The following is a 23,437-nucleotide window of genomic DNA, read 5'->3' as shown; positions in this document are numbered from 1 at the left end:
AACATGCTTTTCAATATTTTTCATTGGTGGGAACATCAATTCTTCACTTACCAACCTCTTTAAAAAATAAAACAAATTTAGCTGAGTCTATGATAATGCTCTAGATAGCCATAGTTTAATCTGTTTTTGATGGGTGGAGGCTTTTAAGAAATCTGTTCTGGCTTTATATTATCTTTTCACCAGGCAACGCTGAAACACAGGTCCTGCTAGTCTACAATAAAAACATCTCTGTTGACTCACTATCATTTCCTGTTCGAAACACATCATCAACAACAGATGGTTTTCTACCACATCACACCTAGTTGACTAAAATTATAATCCCAGAAAATAGCATAAAAATATATAAGGATGAATAATAAAAAATAGAATATATATTTATCTAGATGCTAACATACTTTAAGCAATTTCAAATATAATAGCATCGTCATTCCATACTTTCAAAATCCCAATTATTAACTTCATTTACAATTCTGATATATATCCATGTACCTTGACATGTCATTACATTTAAGATAATGCATTTTCAAATCTCTATTTTGTCTTTCTATTCAACATAACAAAATTTAAGTTGCTTATATTTTTTTTTTATAATTTTTAATTAAAATTTAATTTTATTCCAATGAAATCTTATAAAGATGAAATATAAGCTATGAAAATGAATTTCATTGTATTATGTGATTAATCATTTTTTCAACTTATTTCTGAACATCTTATCTGATTGGATTTAATTTTTTCTTTTGTGTGTGTGTGTGTGTGAGAGAGAGAGAGAGAGAGAGAGAGAGAGAGAGAGAGAGAGAGAGAGAGAGAGAGAGAGAGAGAGAGAGCGCACATTAATTTTCAATGATTGATCCAGCAAAACATATTTTACATACATATTTGTAATTAATTTATAATACTGTGGATGTTTTAATTTGATGATTATTGGTAGGCTCATAAAAATGACACAACTTTTCCAAATTCCAATTACTTTGAATACTTTTAAGATACACTAGGGAAGCATCTTAATCCCAAATTTTTACCAATCCCTTTAAAGTTCTAATATAGCACTTTTTTGCTATTTGCATGAAATTTAAATACTAAGTATTAAAGAAGTCAGTTAAAATATTTCATTTTCTTTGGAACATTTTAATAAACACAAGTGGTTAAATTTAATAAACCAGTGTTGGTAAGCATCATATTTTAACATTTCCCACACCTTTTAAGCATTCAAATATTTCTTATTGATACGCAATTTATAAGATACTAACCAAGAAATATTAAGATTTCACACCATCCCAATTAGAAAATTACAATATCTACGATTTGTATGGAATTTGAACAATAGATATTAGATTAAACAAAACTTATGTGGCTGAAAATGTTAGCACTCTTTGAAATTTTGAATATTTTTGATTTACAAGAAACCTTAGCAAGATTCTCCAAATTTCAATTTTTTGGGGATAATTTTAAGATACACTTTGGTCCCAAATTTTATCTCCCCCCGACATTTTTAAAATCAAAATATTTCTGATTTGCATAAAATTTTGACATCAGTTGAGAAATATATAGGTATTAAACACCAAAGACTTTGCTAAAGATGCTTATGCTAGATAGGCCATGTGTATCGCATGGACAATGGTTGAATATCAATGGTGAATGTACTACCGGTAAAAGGAAAATTGGTCATCCTCACTTCTGATATATTGACGACGTGTACATAAAAACATGTGATATTGACCCTACCATCTGGGAGCTCAAAGCTAAAGTCTGCAACATTTGGAGACAAACGGTAACTAAAGACTTGACCACTGGGGAAACGTCTATTGTAGAACGGGCAAAGACCAAAAGACTTTAGGTATGCTAATCCACAGAATCCAACAGACCACCAACATGACACACTGACCTTCACTTGCGATGTCTGCAACTGACAATGTAGATCAAAGATAGTCTTATTCAGTCACAGAAAATGGTGTTTAACCACAACCTCTACAGGTACAACACCATGGTCCTTTAGATTGATAGATGCCAACGAAACATGAATTAAAAAATATAGTGATATCAGACATCAATAAAGAAATATTCCCCAAATTTCATTTTATTGGAAGAATTTTAATAAACTCAAGGAAGGGAGAGATTAAGCCCTATATTTTATTACCCCTCTTAGTAGAAAATTAAAACGTGATTTGCATGCAATTAGAGCAACAGTAAAATTCACAAATAATAATTCCTAAAATTTTAATATCATCTAAGTATCTTTTATTAGGAGACATGGATGTTCATCCATTGGAACGATGAGGATCATCTGATCATGCTGGAGTGATGGTAGATAGCATACACTGAATTGTGAAGCAGAGGTTGCACTCTTCTGAGTTGGCTCTCTTTGATTCCAGTGGCAAAGAGAAGTCCAAAACGACTGAAAACAATACCGAGATAAGCAGAGAGCACATAACAGCACTTGGTCACCCATTTTAGTACTGACCAGGCTCAATGATGCTTAACTTTGGTGATCTAATAGGAACTGGTGTACCAGTATTGTCGTTTAAAAATTCAAACATTTCTAACTTGAATAAAATTAGAAATATCAATAATATGTTAATGAATTTCGTGTTTGTACACACATTTAAAAAAAATGAGATTAGCAAGAATGATGATTGGTGATTAATCTGATGACGCTAATGTAATGAATTATGACTTTAGCCATTTTAAAAAGAATTATTCACAAATCAAATTATATTGTCCCTGTTGACTATAATAATGCAATTTTAAATAAATACATTTAAAAAAGTGGCATTTGAAGACAATTATTTTTACAAGAAGACAGATAATATTTGTATAAAAAAAATTAAATTGCTAAAATTTCAAATAGATATTTTTCATTTATTTAAAAAACCTTTATAATTATTTTATGGAAAAAAAAATCATTTCTTTCATAGTATTGGCCCTAAGAGACATTTATTATTAAAAAAAAATTGCACACTAATGTAAAAAAAAAAACGAAAAAAAAACATAACAGAATTTCTGATGGGTCCTTTTAGTAAATAAATATTCCTAAATTTTCAATTTTTTTTCAGTCTTTCAAACAGTTATAATGGGTATAAAATGTACACAAGATTTGAAAATTAAAATCTACAGTTTGCATGAAATTTGAATTTGTAAAAAATAGAATTTCAAAATTTCAATTTCAAGAATTTTTAGGCACATAAGAGTGGTAAGACCTTTAATCAGCAAATATATTAGCACTCCCCATTTGAAAATTTCATATTTGCATCAAATTTAAAAAATAGTAATTAAACATCAAGTTTTTGAGAAAAGCATTTGTAAAATCATAATTATTCAAACGTTTAAAGGTTTTTCTTTTCAAATAGATCCTTCTCGCAAGTCATTGATTCCGCATCTCCATCACAATGATCCAGTTCACAGCTTTCAAGATATTCAAGGAATACAGAGTTTCAGCTAACATTTCCAATTGCTTAATCTAATGTGAATTATGATGCAAGTCATTTTCATTCAATATGTTTGTACTTACCAACTATCAAACTCATCAATGGTACAAATTATCAGTTGTATTTTACGGCTATTACAAATATTTTAAATAGTTCTGAAGTCAAAGAATATTAAAACATTATCAAATTTGTTTTGAACATATATATATATATATATATATATATATATATATATATATATATATATATATACACACACACATTAGCTGAATTATCAGGCTACTCCAAGTTTCTCAAAATGTTCTCATCTTCACATCTGCTCAACTGGAAAAAAGGTTTTACTTTAAATTCTAATGAAAACAATAATTAAAAAAAAATGTTTTTAATCAGTAAAGTTTTTATTAGAATAACAATTATTGATAAATAATTAAAGTTTTTGTTAAATTAACAATTTAAAATACTGAAAAAAAAATTATTTACAGTATAGACTAAAACACAGCATATATCGGCTATATGATTTGAAGCATGTGAATTCCAATGCTTTTAGCTTTAAATGTCAGGGTTTAGTAATTTATAATTAGTATGTATTAAGTCTGAATTGGATGGGGAAAGCATAAAAAACAGACAATGCTCTTTATTTGCTGCAAGTGTGTGAACATGTACATTTTTTATATATTATTTCTCTTTGTTGTAAATAGGTTTACCACTGAATTATTTGTCCACTACCTAATCACTAGTTTTGGTGTAGGACCACAGAAATTTATTGGACTACTTTTTAAACTGCTCATACATTCTGTTTTTCCTGCCCCATAGTTGATATTAAGACATCATCTGAGCAAACATATTTTGTTGGCTTTCCCAATTTGCCAATGACATGGTAAATTTACTTTTTTGTTAAGATTGACTGTTAGTTATTTTTTATTCCTTTTTATTACGACCAAAATAAAAGTATTTCTGTGTAATCTTCAATATCATCTATTTATTCATCTATAGAGTCAGATAGGCTTTCTATCATAGCCTATTATAATTATAATAGTGAATGGATACTATCCACCCTTTATGAGGAGATAAATTCAAATTTTATGCCAATGTTCCATGCATGTCTGGATGTAGTCAACCAAAATGATGACACCATTTTTTGATGCTGTCATCACTCCTGTCTCACTTGTTGTATGGTCATTAGTTGCATTTTTATTCAGTAGATTCTACAATATGAAAGAATAAAATCATTTTTTAAGTTAGGGAAGTGTGGTCGCTATTATTTTCTATGTCTATACTATTTCTTTAGATCTTTATCGTGAACTACAAGTTTAATCTCAGAAATCTTTTTTGCTTGGATAACAAATAATTTCTCAGCCCAGTAAAAATAAATTTGAATTAGTAATATCAATTCATTCAACATCAGAAAAGTGGAATCACACACAGAATAATTGAAAAACAAAAGAAAAAAGAAAATTCCAGAGTTCAATGATTTGACAACAAAAATTATCAATTCTATGAAAATAAATTTGAACGCTTTTGTAAACATTCAAAATATTAGAGAACATTTGTGATTTTTTGTTTTTTATAAAAATATAAAATAATAACAATACAAATAAAAGTATGAAAAATAAAACAAGCAAAGTTAAACTAATTCTTGAAAAAAAGAAGATTTTAAAATTGAACCATTAAATCTTTAGTGGATAAAATTTCTGAAAATAAAATAAAATTTGTCATAAATATATTTTTAATTTATCAGGATTGGTTCAGGAATCTAAAAAAAATGGTTAAAAGTTATTCAAATAAATAAAAATATAGATATGAATATTTCACACTGTTTGCCCAACACATGCCGGCATGCAAAATAGATGTGAAACCAAAGATGATGATGAATATACAATTTAGTTTTTGTTAAGAAAAATACATAAACTAGCAATTGAATTATGTATTTTCATTCACTCAGTCATATATTTATCCTCTACCATATATTTATCCTCTGTCATGTATTTATCCATACAAAATTTTTCAAAACAAAAATCCAAGTTTTATAAATTTAAATATGAATATTTTGAAGCCGTTAAAAAGTTTCATGTCACTTGTGACATTATAACCATTCATTGTATCATTCATGTCACTTGTGACATTATAACCATTTTGTATCTGATATATCCTTTTTTCCTTTAAAATATTACATTTATTATGTATTTTCTATCGGAGCATTTTTAGATCGTAATAATATTAACAAGATTTGAAAATTTGTGATATTTTTTGTAATCGGGATTTGTGACAAGATGAAAATAGAAGAATATAATTTGATAGTTGTAATCCCAAAGAATGAATGTAAAGATATTCAGCTAAAACATGTATTCAAATTAAAACAAGAATCTGAGATGGAACAGTTTAAGAATAATAAACATACAAAAATATGATCAATCCAGACGGAAGAAAAAACAATGAACATTGAAATGCTTATACTTACCTAAAAATAAAAAAAAAAATAAAAATTCTGTTTTTAATGTCATGATAAAAAAAATGACTACAATTTAATATGCAGCTTTTTCCTTATGCATAATAGATAAATATTAATAAAATTCAGTTTAAGTGTGTGTGTTCAACATGCAAACATGAATTGTTTTATATCAATAATATAAAAACATATAAGCATGGCAGTTTAGCTGGTTGTCTCACGTTTTATACTTTGCTTAGAACAAGACAAGAAAGCAGTTAGTATTGTTGAATAAATTTGGATTTTTAATTGCATCAATGTAAGGTGTGGTTAGTTGATGCAGGATAAAAATGTAAGTATAAAAGTGAAAATATAGCATAAAAAAACTATTCTACTGCAGTAATAAAAAATAAAAGTTGCAATGTAACATGCATATAATATATAAGAGATCAGGAAAAATATTGACAACATTTGACCTGATTCATTTGAAAAAAACAAAAACAAAACCAATATGAAAGACATTCAATTAAGATGATACCACAACCAAAAAAATAACTTAAATTGCATTTGGAAAAGATATCTATTTCCAATGTTAAGTGGAAAATCATTTGTTATTAAAATCCTTGCCAAATTTCCTGGGAAGAATTAAGGAGAAAATGGAAGAGAACAAAGAATTAAGTTCACTTTTCTTCTTAAAAGTATATGAATTTGATATGTAACATTTATTTGAACCAATCTATTCATAGCTTTTAGAGTCTCATTACCTATGTGACTCTACAAAAATTAGTACTTACTAATAAAACTGCTTAACTCAGATGATTCAATATTTTCACTCCTTACAAAATTTGAACCTGCAATCTAGACGCTATTACTATTACTATACTAATAGATGATCTCAGTTGAGCTGGGAAAAGTGAAAATACATAACAAAATTTAAGTTGAGTTATACCAAATCACATTTAAAATATATAAATATTAATAGTGTGTTAAAATGCATAATATGTTATGTTTAGGGGTAAAGTGCATAGAAATATGCTACAAATGGGAAAAGTATTTAGCTAAGAGAGAAAACCACTAAACATATTAGTTATGGTTTTTGATTAAATAATGGTTTCTTAAAGACAAGATTCCATACTGACATTATGAATCACTTGATATTCTACAAAAGTTATGTCCACTTCAGATAAAGAACCTCCATAGTCAGTCTGTTTTTCTGCCCATAGATTAAAAACTGATGAATCTTAAAAGGTCTTCCAGTGTAGTCCAATCGATATCTCTCTCTAAAAAAATACTTATATATATATATATATATATATATATATATATATATATAAGTTAGAAAAGCATTTCATCCAAGGCATGAAAATTGTTAAACAAAATGTTTTTACTATAGGCTTTAAAAATAAAGGTACAAGATTCAATTTGAAATTTATTTATCTTCAAAGTGCACGTTTATAAATTTTACAAAGTAAGGTATAAAAATTTAATACCTTACTTTGTAAAATGTATAAAAGTGCACTTTGAAGATAAATAAATTTCAAATTGAATCTTGTACCTTTATTTTTAAAGCCTATAGTAAAAACATTTTGTTTAACAATTTTCATGCCTTGGATGAAATGCTTTTCTAACTTGTATCGTATCTTTTTAAGATTATATTTTATTTAATTTATTAATTTGGATTTAAAAAAAAGATGAATGTGTTTTTGTATGTATTTATAAAAACTCTCCGCCTCTCTATTTCAGATTGTATTTCTCCTCACACATCTCATTTTTGCAACCCCCTCTTTGTATTATTACAGGTCTGAATATTCTCTCTGTTTCAGTTCGTAATTCTCCTCATACCACAACTCTTTTTTGCAACTCCCTCTTTGTCATACATGTCTGAATAATAAGAAAATCTGAATTTTTTTAACAAAAACTTTAAAATAACATTTTTAGATTAAATGTTTTTAAACTTCTTTCAGAATAGAAAATCTTTACAATTTAATAAGGAACATATTTCATATAGGTTTCATTAAAAATATTCAGTAGATAACGAGAAAAATAGAGATGAAAATTTCAAAAGGAGTATATAACTGGCTACGCTCAATAGTAGTCCTCGCTAGCGAAAGACTTTGTTATTATTGTTATTCTATTATTATTTAAAACATTTTATTATGTTATTCTATTATTATTATTTAAAACATTTTGTGTCCTGCGCTTTCGCATGAGGACTAATATATATATATATATATATATATATATATATATATATATATATATATATACTAATTTGTAGCATTCCGAATTATACTGGGTTTATATAATTCAGTAATTGTTCATATACCAATAAATTTAAGCCAAAAAAGAGAGATGGCTTAAAACTTAAGCTACAAAATTATCGTATTTCATAATTGAGCATTCATATACTGTTTTAGGTCCTGTATATAACCTTAAACTATATCCAATGGTGAGGCCCCAGCTTGAACATTTTACCTCTATCGCATCATTGCAGAGTGAAAAAAATACTCTGCAATGATGCGATAGAGGTAAAGTGTTCTCGTTTGTTTGTCTTTTCCTTATAAAGGAAATGTTTTTTTTCCTTAATGTTTTATTGTTAAAGTGATTTTATTTAATAAGTCTGAAGAAAGGCTGTTTGTGTGCAAATTTTCAAACAACATATTGTTTGAATTTGTCCAAATGGTCTTGAAACAATTGTAACTAACAATAAAATACACTTTTTGTTGCTATCAACCCATTTTTTGAAGTCTTGGTTTTTTGTTAAAACAGTATATATATATATATATATATATATATATATATATATATATATATATATATATATATATATATATATATATATATACTAGCAGGGGTGCCCGGCGTTGATCGGGTGTTTGGAGGTGTATGCTGTGCAAAAAAAGCAAAAAAACAAAAAAAATGGTTAATTTTTTAAAATTTGACCCCTTAAAATTTATAGTTTCGGGCTCAAATCACTTTATTAAGTTAGATCCAGGTTCAAGGAACCTATATCTAAAATTTCAAGTGTCTAGACCCAAAATTGTTGGAGGAGTTTGGTAGAGTTCTTAAAGGTCAAATCGTTGAAATTTGACCCCTTAACAGCCAAATTTCTGGCTGACACCCGTCACATCGATTTTCCCAAATCTCAGTACCCGGTATTTCAAATTTCGAGTCTATAGACTAAAAATTGACAGAGTTATTGCGTAGGGAAATGTACACAGACAGACAGACACACAGACACGTTCACTTTTATATATATATATATATATATATATATATATATATATATATGGAAAAAGTCAAACAGGTGAATATTTGGTTTTTGCCATTCTTAGAAAATGTTATTTGATGGAGAAACAAAATATCATATTCTCAAAATAAAATATGGTTACTCATTTTAAACTTGAGTTGCTTTTGTTTTGAATAAAAATCCTTTTGTTACAGCATTGGCTAACACTACATTATTGACATTACGATCAATATCGAAATCAAGCACTGAATTCAGATGAAGATGAGGAGTGGACAATCATGATCTGTCTAGTAAATGTACTGACCCTATTTCTGTTATGCTGTGACTACTTTCAAACATGCACATCCATAAATATTACATAGATGAAAACATGCAAATATTATATTATTTTCAACCAAATGAATTTTACAGAATTAGTCAATTTGAATTGTAGGGAGAAGTTAGAATATTTGTTGATAGAATATGAATGAAATATTTTAAATATTGAGTTTTTATTTTTTATTTATTATAGGATCCAAAAGATTTAAGTACTTTTATAACATGAACTGATATTAGCATAATAATAATTCAAGCTATATCTTTAATATAAATTTTATTGAAATTGTGTTGAAAATTTTAACCGATTATATCATTTTAATGATGCCTTAATTTGAAATTAAAATTTCAAATTTTGTTATTTTATTCACAGAATTATAATTTTTTATACCGCATCAAGTCAAATTTGTTGAAAATATTGTTTCAATTACTCTTCAAAATGAAAGAACCGTTATCAAAATTAAAACTTACATTTTATTTCTACCTTTACATCACCTTCACCAGCTCCCCTTGTGTTTACATCAAAAGAGGCTAATTTGTTGACAGACACCTGTTCAAGGCCAGAACCACTAACGTTCACCATACTGGAATCAATGATTTCAAGTGTATATGGAGAACCTGCAATAGAATTGTTTCTTGTGTTAAAATATACCCATTAAACAGTTAATTAAAGCCAATATATTCAATTCTCCATGAATTAATATATTGAACTAATATGCTATACAAATTAATATATTGAAATATTAATATGCTATACAAATTAATATACTGAAATATTAATGCTATACAAATTAGTATATTGAAATATAACCATTCTATATAAATTAATATATTGAACTATTAATGAATTATACAAATTACTCTATTAATGCACTATACAAATATTGAAATATTAAAGCCCTATATGAATTGTTATATTTAAATATTATGCTCTATATAAATTATTATATTGAAATATTAATGCTCTATATAAATTATTATATTGGAATATTAATGCTCTATAATAATTAATATATTGAAATTTAATATACTGAAATATCAACAGTATATGAATTAATATGTTGAAATATTGATGGTTCATAGAATTTATGAAAATTAGACTGCAGAAAAATAATTTTTGCTATCATTTTTCCTGAAAAAAAAAAAGAAGGGTTTATTTTTGGTCTGAGAATAAAACCCAAAAATTTAATTAATTTCAGTCATTTTGATTTTTGTTAAATTATCAAGCATTATTTGCTGACATTTCTGAGGTTGAAAATTTTATTAATTTGCATCTAACCCTTAGTATTTCAGTTATATTGAGACATATTGAGTCTAAAATAATGGCCTCCTCCTTCTTCTTCTTCTTCTTCTTCCATAGTAATCTAAAGCTTTGGATGTTTTTAGTTGGACTTTTTTTACCTGAACATCAAATCAATTATTTTGACTTTAGACATTCAAGCTCTATTAACACTATTGCTATTCCTACCAGGCAAGACTTTTGCAAAATTGGACAAGAAATCTGATTAAGCGATTTATGGTGGCTTTTTTTATGGTCCCAAGTGTTTCAATTACAATGGGGATCACCTTGACTTTCTTACAGTTTGAGGTATTGGCATTACATTTTTATTATTGTTTCATAGCAGTCTCAATTTTCTGATGTTTTTATTTATTCATTTATTATTATTAATATTATTATTATACTAATGTAGTAGTAGTAGTAGTAGTAGTAGTAGTAGTAATATGAAATATCATGGCGAATAACCTTTTATTTCAGCACCATTGAATAATCCTCTAATTTCATACAATCCAGCTCCTTGAGGAGTAAAGTTTACTTTGTAGATTCCATCAGTATCTTGGATTAAATGTAAAGGAACGTCTCGTCCTTCAAATTTGATTTTCACTTGCAAATCTCCTTTACCAGCATTGGAAGTGTTCACTGCAACAAAGAACAAACATAAAATGAAAATAATAAATTTATATTAGGTTGGTGCAAAAATAACGTCATTTTTTGACGTTCAACTTCAAAAGATCATAACTCCTTTCATAATAAATTTTATTAATTGAAATAAGAACCATTAGAATTGACACATTTTTGCCAACAAGAAACAAGTTTATTTAAGCCATTAGCATAGAAATCCAGAGTCCTAGAAGCAATGAACTCATTGAAGGCTAATTCGGCATCATCTCAGTTTTTGAAACATTTTTCATGCAGGAAGTTGTCAAGATACTTGAAAAAGTGATAATAGGTGGGCGAGAGGTCCAGTGAATATGGCGGATGAGGCAGAGTCTCATAGTCCAATTCGTGCAGCTTCTGCAGGGTCAGTTGAGCAACATGTGAACGAGCGTTGTCATGGAGGAGAATTGGTTCCTTCACATTGACCAGTCTTGGGCACATGCATTAGAACTTCTGGTGCATTCCGTCAATTTGTTGGCAGTATTTCTTCGCCATAATTGTTTCGCCCGGATTCAAGAAGCTGTGATGGAGGAGACCAGCCACAGATCACAAACAGTCAACATAACCTGTTTTTGGTGCAATTTCAGCTTCGGGAAGTGTTGTGGAGCTTCTCCAGCATCCAACCACTGTGCTGAACATCGCTGGTAGTCATAAAGGATCCACTTCTCATCACACGTCACAATCCGCTAGAGAAATGGGTCATTTTTGTTGCGCAGAATGAGCATATAGAAGACACCTCAAAACGATGTTTGTTTTGATTATTATTCAATTCATGTGGCACCAATTTATCCAACTTTTTTTACTTCCCTATTTGCTTTAAATGGTGAATGACTGTTGAGTGGTTGACCTCGAGTTCAACAGCAATTTTTCATGTGGTTTTGCGAGGATTGGCTTCAATTAAGGCTTTGAAATGTTTCTTATTAACTGCAGTTGGCTGGCCACAACCGCCTTCATCTTCGAGGCTCTCGTCACCATTGCGAAATTTCTTGAACCACTATTGTGCCACATATTTGTTAGTGGTTCCTGGGCCAAATGCATCATAGATATTACAAGCTGTCTTGACAGCTTTTTGGCCTAGTTTGAACTGGAACAAAAAAATCGTGTAGATTTGAATTTTGTCCATGCTGTTGAAAAACCTTAAAAAAAATGAATGAAGAGATTGAGAACAGTAATAAATAACACGATTCAATAGAGTGGAAAATGTGTTTCAAAATGATTATAACATGGCTTTATATATATATATATCAATGAATTAATTCATAAATCATATATAAAAGTAATATATGTGAGAAAATGATATTGTTTTTGCACCAACATAATAACTACAATAACATTACAATTAAAATTAGGATATGCTTCTTAATAAATTCTTGACAAATTGAAGTTTAGAAGCAAAAAACAATCAGACCCAAGTAAAATCGGTGACCTAAGTTTTAGGCCCCCACAAATCCAATGCAAAACATAAGCATGAATGAAAAAAAAAAAAAAAAAACCTGCGTAAAGATAAAAGTAAGATACAATAAAAATATAATTAGAATATCATCTGAAGTCGGGGGGAGGGGGAGCCTTGGAAAAAAAAAAAAATCAGTTTTTAAATTTATTATCCATAAACAAAGTTATGGTGTATTTGGAGTTGTGAAAGCAAGTTACCTGACGTGTCTCATCCAATCAGTTTCAGAATTCTTTTATCTTCTCTGGTGTTTTGGAGCTTCTGTTTGCACTTATTACTTGTTACTAATTTGCCGTGTTATTTGTCCAAGAAGAAATTGGAGTTATCGCCTCCTAACAATGCCCACTGTCTGAATACTGCAGAAGTGCCTCATTTCTTAAAATTTAAATATTTAGGTGTCAATTTACAGCAATTTTTCTTATTCACACCTATTGCTCGACACTATGTTTTTTGAATGAAATAAACGTTTTAGAGTGAGTAAAATCACTAAAAACTTTTCCGGATCGGTAGAAGAGTAACTTATCTTGCCCTTGATAACATTTATTTGTTATATATTTGAATTTCAGACCGCTTTTTCGAATCTCAGTGGGTTGTAAAACATACACCATTTTTTGTAATGGATTATGCACGGCCAAAACGAAAGGAGGAATTAAGTATTTCTTGAATGAGTCTCTCTTTAAAAACCCACCAAAAATCAAGTAATTATCCAATCAATACAAAATTTTCACTGATTATCAAGTGAAGAATAAACTTTATAATGGTGTACTTTTTGTTTTCATAATAGATATTTATATATATATTTTGCCTACAACACCCACTCCCTCCTGCTTTATTTCTGGTTACAAATATGCTTAAAAAATTAGTCAAAACTGAGCTAAATATATTGTATTGTGGGGAGGGTGAGAGTTGTAAATAAAAAAAAAAACTCTGCACGTATCAGATTTTAAGGTTGAAAATTCGAATTTTGAATGGTTTATTTTTCATTTTTTGTAAGTGTGAAATTTTTTGAATATGTTAATAATAATTATTACCTTTTAGATTAGCAATATATATATATATATATATATATATATATATATATATATATATATATATATATATATATTCTCATTATTTTTGCAAAAAACATTGCTTTCAAATCTTTAAAAAATAAATTAATAATTGTTTTTTGGTGAGCCCAATACTGCTAATGTATCATTATAAATAGGAAATGCTACCAAATTGATAAAAAAAAAAAAAAAAAAAAAAAAAAAATCGATAAACAACTGCGCATTTTTACTAAAAATAAGATAATTTCTTTTGGCAATTTCTTGTTTATTCACTTATGGTGGCCCAACCGTGATAGAAAATGCATCATTATTTTCAACACATACCACGCCTAGCATTCCCAAAATGGTCACCCACCTGGTACTGGCCAGCCTCATAATTGCTTAACTTTGGGGGTTATGTAGGCAACAAATATATATATATATATATATATATATATATATATATATACTAGCAAAAGTATCCGTCGTTGACTGGGTTCAAAAACAGCCTACAGAAAATGGACTCTGATTTATTAAAGTATGATAGGTTATGAAAAGGAAGGATTGTAAAGAGATAGCTTCGAATTCGGGGATATCAAAACCAAAGCAAAATATGATGAAAGTAAAAATAAAATAGAGAAGCCCCATAATTTATTATACCATACCTGTTCACACTGAAACACTTATCACAATATTCTGTGGATCTATATTAAAAAACCTTGTTAAACTTTGTGACATATTTCCATTCTATGGAGATCAGGCGTGAACGAACACCCCATAATTTTATTATAACATTTTCTTCAAACTGAAACATAATTATCAAAGTATATTTATGCAGATAGATATGAAAAGTCTTTATTAAAGTTTTTGTCTATTTCCATTCTATGGAGGCCAGGCACGAACGCAGACCCCACAATTTTATTATACCATCCCTATTTAAGTTAAAACATACTTATCAAAGTATTTTTATGTACATCTATATCAAAAACACTTGTAAACTTTTTTTTAATTTTCACATTTTTTTTATTTCCATACTTTGTGGACCAGGCGCGAACGCAGACCCCACAATTTTAATGAACCACCGTTCTGCAGGATCAAACATACTCATTCCTGTGTCTCGATAATCTATCATTATATGTAATCAGTTTTTTAAAATAGTCAAGCATATAGGAGCCTATTTGTGACTACACACACACAGCTTTATATATATATATATATATATATTTATCGTTTATGAAAAAAGAATCAAACCCTTCACTTAATCGTCAAATCAAACATTAAAAATACATGGCTAAATATAGTTTATTTAGTCCCCTCCAGGCCCTCATACTTAAGTTTAAACTATCATTAAATCTTGGTTTTTATTAATTTCGCTATGCAAAAGTTGGAATTATTTGAAATTCAGGGGCTGACGTACACGAGTGAGGCCCCCATTGCGAAATACGCACCAGCTACAATGTTCTATGCAGCATGTTGCAGGGAGCGTTTCTTAAACAAAAATATGCGTGTGTGCATGGTTAGGTGTGTCAGAATATTTTTGGAATTTTTGACACCCCTAACACAAAACTGCGACTAAAATATAAAAAACTCGTAAATTCTCTTTTTAAAGTTGGTTGTTTATTTTCTTTATGGAATATACTTCCAAAATAAACTATTAAAGTTGTTTAAAAAAAATAATAGAAATATTACTTTTATTTTTTAAAAAACAGTGTTTACGAAGTGCCTGCGCGCGTTCATGCAGCCATGTTTTTTACGTAATGAAACCAATTGAATTTTACAAGTTAAATTTTTTTCAATTTTTAAAATTTAAAAATCTATCAAAATTTTTCTAATGGTTCAATTTTTACGATATTTTCAGGTTCAGTGTAAAATTTTATACTCTTTCCAATAAACCGAATATAATATCCTAGACAAGGGTTTATTTTTAAATTCCCCCCCCCACTTTGAAATGTTTATTCAAATGAAAATAATTAATTTTCTCACCTCAAATTTATACATCACAAATTGAAGATAAAAGATCACTAAATCAAATACGCTAATTTAAAACAAAACAAAAAAGAACAGTTATTTGCAAATTTACCTGTAAAGTCCAAAGTTTAAAACCTTTGTTTTTTTAAAAACCTTGTTGAATTTTAGTTTTTAAATGAAACCTTATAATCTTGTTATATTGTCCAGAAAATTTTGTAGAGTTACAACAATTTTTTTCTATTTCATTCAATATTTTTTAGATATTTAAAAAAAAAATTCACTCCATAAAGAAGAATAAAATATATTAAATCAAAAACTCATATTTTTTGAGAGAAGAAAAAAAAATTAAAAAATTGTTGAGTGTTTTTTTTTTAAAAGGCAAAAACAGATAAGTAAAATGTGATTATTTTTAAACTGCGTTCACACATATTTCTTTACGCACAAGGCTTCACGGCTTATGCGTATGTGTTGTTTTTACGTCCTTTTATCCATCTGTAGTTCAAAACAGGAAGAAACACCGCTTCGCTAACACCGGTTAATGCTTACGTAATGGCGGTCTTTTCAAATAGTTGTTTAAAAAAATTCTTTTATTTAAAAAATACATGGAATATAAAATATAAATATGGACAAATTCTCATAAATAAAGAATGGAAGCATCCATTGATTAGTATTTTATATAGGTAAGTGATTTTTTGAATTTATATATATTTAGATTAAGTTAAAATTCATTGAATTTTATGAAATCTTTTTTTAAAGAAAACTGATTAAAAAAATATTGTATATTTTTCGATAAAACCTTTTATTATTTTAAAGTTTTGTCTTTGCTCCTTTCATTAAAAAAAAATTAGGGTTTAAATTACATTATTCATATTGTTATAAGCTTCAAAAGATAGCGAGTCTACATAATCACTCCTTTTTTAATGGCGAATTCTGACACTCCTAGTGCACGGTTCCATTTTACTTACGTGTTTGATCTAAAAAAAAAAACTTAAAAAAAAAAAAAAAAAAGGAAAGAATTTTTGCCTTTGTGGGCTTTTTTTTTTTTTAAATTTGGCTTGAACTTTGCACTTTTCAGATTATTTTGTTATTATATGTTTTTTTTTTTTTTTTTTTTTTTGGCTGGATATTTTTTTGTCCGGAGATTATAGTTATAGGTAATTATTAACAGGAGAAAACATATAAAAAAAAAACAATCCGAAATCGCAAAGTTCAAGCCAAATTGAAATTTTATTTTTTTTAATTTTGAAAAAAAAAAAAAAAAAAAATTATTAAAACAAAAACAGTCGTGTTCTTGTCAAGTAGGTTTTTTTTTTATTCAAGAAAATAAAATTTCACTGTTTTTCGATATGAGAAAAAACAGCGATGACAACATAAGTAAAATGGGACTGTGCACACACGCATTCTTTTGTTTAAGGAACATTCCCCAGAATGCGCTGCGTACAACATTTTTAAGTAAAGAGAGGGGTCAAAATGTTTATACATTTTGAACATCGGCATTCATTTTGCATGTACCTGCTATAAGAATATGCAAAAATATTATAAGTACCTGAATTGGCGAACCTACATGAGCGAGGCCCCATTGGCAAATATGCACCTACGTGCAAAATGAATGCCGATGCTCAAAATGTATAAATATTTTGACCCCTCCCTTTACTTAAAAAAAAATCACTAAAAATCAGGAAATTAACCAATTTTAATGAAATTTTCAATATTTATCAAATAATGATCACGAAATATATTGAACTCATTATTTTTATTTCAATCTCCGTGAAAATGTATTATTTTGTCTAAACAAAAATAATTTACTAAATTATGTTTTTCTGTAGTAACAAAAAAAAAAAAAAAAATTGAATGAATTTATTTTTGCTTTTTAATAAAAATATAACAATTAAAAAAAAAAAACAATTATAAAATTTTTTTTACAGGAACATTACGAAAAATGCTCCTAAAGTCCGTATTAATGAATTCGATATAGCTCCAAGAAAAATTAAATTTCTCAAACTACCAATATTATCATTGAATTAAGCATTGTTTATTTCATATTTTCACACAAAAAATATAATAGCAAAAAATATTTATTTTTATTTTTTTAATTACAGGTTTTGCATAATTTTTATATGTAAGATTTTAATATGTTCCTTGCTTACATGATTGTGACACTTTCGGCGTAACATAATTTTTTATATAATCTTGAACAATAATTAAAAAAAATTAATTTAAAAACAGAAACATAGAAAAATAATTAAATTAAAAAATAGTAAAAATGATACAAACGTTCAGGATAGGAATGTACAGATGCAATGCATGTATAGGGGGAAAAAGAAAAAGAAAACTAACACCCCCTTCCTCCTTTTTAATTACATGACGTCATTTTCTCACAGTCTTTCGACTGGCTGAAATTGTGGGCTTCCGTATATTCCGTGTTTACAAAACTTCCGTTTGTATCGATTTTGCTCTTCGCAAAATCGCTCGTTTCTTGGGTTGATTAAACCATTTTTTGTACAAACAAGGTGTTTATTTTATTTTTTTTTTTTATTATTTAATTCAGTGTCTTAGGACTTTATTAATTATCTTTGAAATAGACACAGAAAACTAATATTTATCTTTTAAAGGATTTTTACAATGAATTTATTTAACTTCAAAATTTACCTGAATTGGTTAGCTTGCCGTGAAAACATTTTTTCTGACTTTTTTTTCATGCGTACAAATACTTTTTTCCTTTTGAAAATTAACTTTAGTCTTTAATCTTTCAAATACAATCAACAAGTAGTCGTAAACCTAAAATCAGCTTTCAAAACTAGGTCCCCCTATTTTTGATCCTAAATCTTATTTAGACGGAAAAAAAAAAAAAAAAAAGATTTGGTTAAAAAAAACTTAAAAAATTTTTTAAAAATATTTTATCGATCGAGACAAAAATGGCGGTGAATAATGGGGTGGTTTTTGGGAAATATAAAATTTAAAATTCTATTAAAAATAGTAGAAAAAGTTTTATATTATTCTGCTTTTCATATGATAAAATTCAGGTTTTTATTTTTCTGAAAACAAAAACAAAAAAGAATAATGGATTTTAATAGATTTTAATTTATTAAAAAAAAACACAACTTGTTTTTTCGGTGCTAGTGAAGTAAGTAGTGCAAGTGCACTCCCGCGCTAATTTTTAAATCGTATTTCCAAGTTTAATTAAAGTTTTATGATATGTTTTTTTTTAAATTCAATTGTAAGGTTAAAGTATAGAATAGTTACAAAACACCTTCCCCTCCCCATGTTAAGAACGACTTTTTAAATAATGACGTTATTATTTCAGCACGGATCAATAAGTGCACTTGGTACCGTTTTTTCTTTCACTTTTTGGTCGTGCCTATAATAAATGGAGATTGTCAAAATAACATTTTAAGCAATCAATCGTGTGAGTTTTTATTTGCAGGGGAAACACACATTAAAAAATTTCAGAATTCTGGTTTTGTTACGAAAAAAATCGTTTCAATTTTCGATTCAGTCTTGAAATTACATTTGTCGGCTTCTACTATGCACTCTCCCCATGTCCCAACTGAAAAAAAAAAAAAAAAACACGGCACATGCCCCATTTTCTTTATAAAATAAAAAGATGTTGTACAAGGGCAAAATAGGTTCGTTCGCTTGGTCGATTCACTAAACTAGTTTACGTTAAATTTATATGCGAAACTTACTTCACACGCTAAATTCTCAAATATTTTCCGTAAAGTTTTTCAGGGTATTACTGTTCACAAGTAATCGCCTAAAAAGGTAGAATCATACTGAAGAGAGGAAGTTAGCTGAGAGTGTTAAACATCTAAATTTACACACCGTGAGAAGATGTGACACAAAGTTGGAAGGTGGGGACTAGAAAACTAAAAAGCCACAAAAGGCGTTGTGCACTATGGATCACACGCACACACATGCCTGAACATTCCTGTCAGCATTCCTCGATATCGGTATCTATCTAAAGCAATTAAACACATTCCTTCTAAAAGCCTATTTCCACCCGTGGAACTCTTCCGTTGGTCTACTTTCCAGCTGTCTACAATATGGTCATCTTCAAGTCCAATGTAAACAAGTTCTTGTCGAGCTCCCCCCCCCCCCGGGTTTGTATTACTGTACACATAGATTCGAAAAAGTTGTCAAAAAACAAATATATAACAAATAAATGTTATCAAAGGCAAGATAAATTACTTTTCTACCAAACTGGATATAATTTTCGTGTTTTTATTCAATTTAACATGTTTATTCAGCTCGAAAAGCATAGTGTTTACCGATATATTGGAAAATTCTAAATGGCGGCCGACTCTCTCTTCAACACGGTAAGTTCGGAAAAAGGTGTAATAAATAATAAGCTAGACAAAATACTGTTAGAAATTCGCTCAATATATGTTACCGTGACATAACTTGACATATATTCGTTGGTTTTTTAATAGTATTTTGTCTAGTTTATTATTTATAACACCTTTTCCCGAACTTACCGTGTTAAAGAGATAGTCGGCCGCCATTTTGAATTTTCCAATACATCGGTAAACATTATATGCTTTTCAAGCCGAATAAACATGTTAAATTGAATAAAAACACGAAAATTATATCCAGTTTGGTAGAAAAGTAATTTATCTTGCCTTTGATAACATTTGTTATATATTTGTTTTTTGACAACTTTTTCGAATCTATGTGTACAGTAATACAAACCCCTAATCTCTAACCTCAGCTCTCTCGACATAAAGTCACCAACTAAAAACTAACCCAGACTCTGTCGGACTGATTGCCAAGGACATATCCTTTTCGATTAGTATGAAAAACACCAACTCCTGATTTCTAAACATATTTACATCAAGATATGCAACAAGAAAGAAACTTAAGAAAACAAACGCACAACGAAATAAATCAACAGCATTATTATTAACAAAATTCACAAACTTACATTTGAGAATATAAAATATGTCGAAATTGATTGCATAAAGTTGTTCAAAATTGTTAGGATGGAAAAAATGGATAAAAGTTTTTCTTATTTAAACTGCAACTAAAGAAAAAAAGTTTTCTTAATCCATTTATTACCGTCAAGTGACACCCCCTTTTCCTTTTTTTTTTTTTTACAGCAATAAATGAATTACCGTAAAGTGGTTTAAAAGGATTACTACATTCCAAATAAATAAATAAAATGAACTACAAACAAATTGTTTAACATTTTAGAGACACGCCTTTCGAATAAAACTTATTATCTCGATGTTGACAAAAATGCCCCTTCTTTCCCCTTATCTTCAAGTCGTAAACAATGAACAAACACAAACACCTGGCCAGGTGAAAAGTGTCACGTTTTTCAAGAATTCACACCCGCCCTCGACACACGCACGCACACACACACACACACACACACACACACAATAAGCACCTATTTTGGTAAAGTTTTCATTATTGGCAGCGTCAAGGGGTAAGCTTTCTTATATATATATATATATATATATATATATATATATATATATATATATATATATATATATATATATATATATATACACACCCCACACACACACAGCGAGCTAGAAATTTAAGAGGCAACCTGTTTTGAGAGAGTGCGTAACCCCCCCTCTAAATTAATCTTTCGTGACTGTAGCAGTTTTATTTAAATTCTCCTGTAGGACTCATCTCCCTGATCTTTCATTTTTGTCTCGCTCACATGCCCCTATTACGAATTCGTAGCAACGGGCCGGGTACTCCTGGGGCGTTGAGTTCCATGGCGGCAAGCATATTTATTTAATAACCGCTCCCTAGACGCATGTTTGGAAGATTGAAATTGGTTTATTATTAATGTAAAAAATTAAAAAAAATTTAATTCAACACACAAAACCAAAAACAGCACGCATATTAATGCTTACTACTTTATACACGATAAATGATTTATTATTTTATTCATTGAATTTTACTACTTTCTAAATAAAAAATTAATAAAAAAAATTGTTGTTTATCTGTACATGTAAATTAAAAATGTGATGCTTATGCACTTTTGTTAACGAAGAAACTAAACAAGCCAGAAAAATCTGCCGTGGTATAAGTGACCAAGGCCTAAGATGTCTAAATGCCAGTTGCCTCACTGACGGACAAAAGAAATCACCAGAGCACCTCTGGAATTTCTTCAAAAGCCAACTTAGAATGAACATCAACTTCAGAATTCACGGACTTCACCTGATGCAGTACTGTCAAAAACAAAATGATCCACTAGACGACTTCATCACGCGAGCCAGGACACTAGCACAAAAGTGCGACTTTACCAACAAGGAGCTGAGCGAGGGACTAATAGAGCTCATCATATTCTCAACATCCTATGATGTCTGCTGTAACGAGCTCTATAGCAAATGGAAGGGATACAGCATAACCAATGTGATAGCCCTTACCGCCGAAAACGATGAACTTCATCAGCTCGGGCAGGAAGTGTGGAAATTGCAACACCAGCCACAAGCCCAAACAATGCGCAGCATACAACGATGAATGTTTGGCATGTAGGAACAAGCGACACTGGGCAAGATGCTGCAAAAAATCTTAAAAATAAGGAACATAGAAGAAAAGATAAACAGAGAAGCAAGTCCCGCAATCCCCGGCACCAAACCCCAAGGAGAACCGAATGCAGAAGATATGGGGAAAATATCAACAATATCGATACCGGTAGTAACGAAGATGCATACCTACAGCACTTCCACTCCATCACTGTTAGCGCCAAATGCATGGACGGTATAACTAAAAACCCCAGGGATGAGACCTATATGACCCTGAACATTAGGCTACCCCACCTAAAATACCAAACACACCACACTCTCCACACGAAAATCGATTCCAGGGCATCAGGCAACACACTTCTACTAAGAACATTCCATCAGATGTATGGAACATCTCAAGAAGCCCTCTCCATCTTACAACTCTGTCCACACGTGAAACTCACCTCATATGAAGACGATTGAATTAGATGCCTGGGAACCATCAACTTCCCATGCCAGTACAAAGACTCGGAATGAACTGACACAACATTCTATGTGGTAGAAGTACCAGGATCTGCAGTCGTGGGGCTCCTAAAATGTGAAAGGCTAAAGCTAATCACAATCCATGTGGACATCCTTAGAAATGTTCAACTGTGCCTATCTCCTCCATCACCCAACTGATGTTAGAACACCCCAATCAGTTTGACAGAATTGGCAACTTTAGTGGGACTATCAAACTCCTACTAAAGGTAGATGCAGAAAGCTTCATTGACCCCCCCCCTCCACGCAAATGTAGCATCCACCTCAAGAACAAAATAAAGGAGGAAATTAACAGGCTCATCGAAGATGTGCTCTGAAAGGTTGAGGAACACACAGACTTGTGCTCCGGCCTGGCATACAGCACAAAGAAAGATGGCTTCCTCCGAATATGCATAGACCTACAGAAACTCAATGCCAGCCTCAAGAGATATCTACATAAAATACCAACAGTGGAGGAACTAAACCCAGCTTTTGCAAAAGCCAAGGTCTTCAGCAAACTTGACACCAAGGCGGGGTACTGGTCGATCCAGCTGGATGAGGAATCACAGCTGTTGACAACTTGCAGGACACCATTCGGAGGATTTTTTTTTTTTTTAAATTTTTTTTTACATGGTAGTCACCACTTATCAAGGCCTG

The 23,437-nt window shown here is 29.6% G+C and overlaps 1 protein-coding gene across 2 annotated transcripts in view; it reads right to left on the bottom strand.

Moving 5' to 3' along the window:
• LOC145287981 (filamin-B-like) overlaps positions 1-23,437 on the bottom strand; it is a 306,042-nt gene that overhangs the window by 140,122 nt on the left and 142,483 nt on the right. For both annotated transcript variants that reach the window (XM_080135974.1, XM_080135975.1), the window contains exons 11-12: positions 11,157-11,330; positions 9,884-10,030 (exon numbers count right to left, since the gene is read on the bottom strand). In XM_080135974.1, coding sequence (XP_079992100.1) covers positions 9,884-10,030; positions 11,157-11,330 — 321 coding nt within the window. The remainder of the gene's footprint in view (positions 1-9,883; positions 10,031-11,156; positions 11,331-23,437) is intronic.

Source organism: Euprymna scolopes, chromosome 11, assembly GCF_053919585.1.
Source record: "Euprymna scolopes isolate OS-2025 chromosome 11, ASM5391958v1, whole genome shotgun sequence".
Lineage (NCBI taxonomy): Eukaryota > Metazoa > Mollusca > Cephalopoda > Sepiida > Sepiolidae > Euprymna > Euprymna scolopes.
The sequence above is the reverse complement of the archived record's forward strand: the minus strand, read 5'-3'. Positions and strand labels throughout refer to the sequence as shown.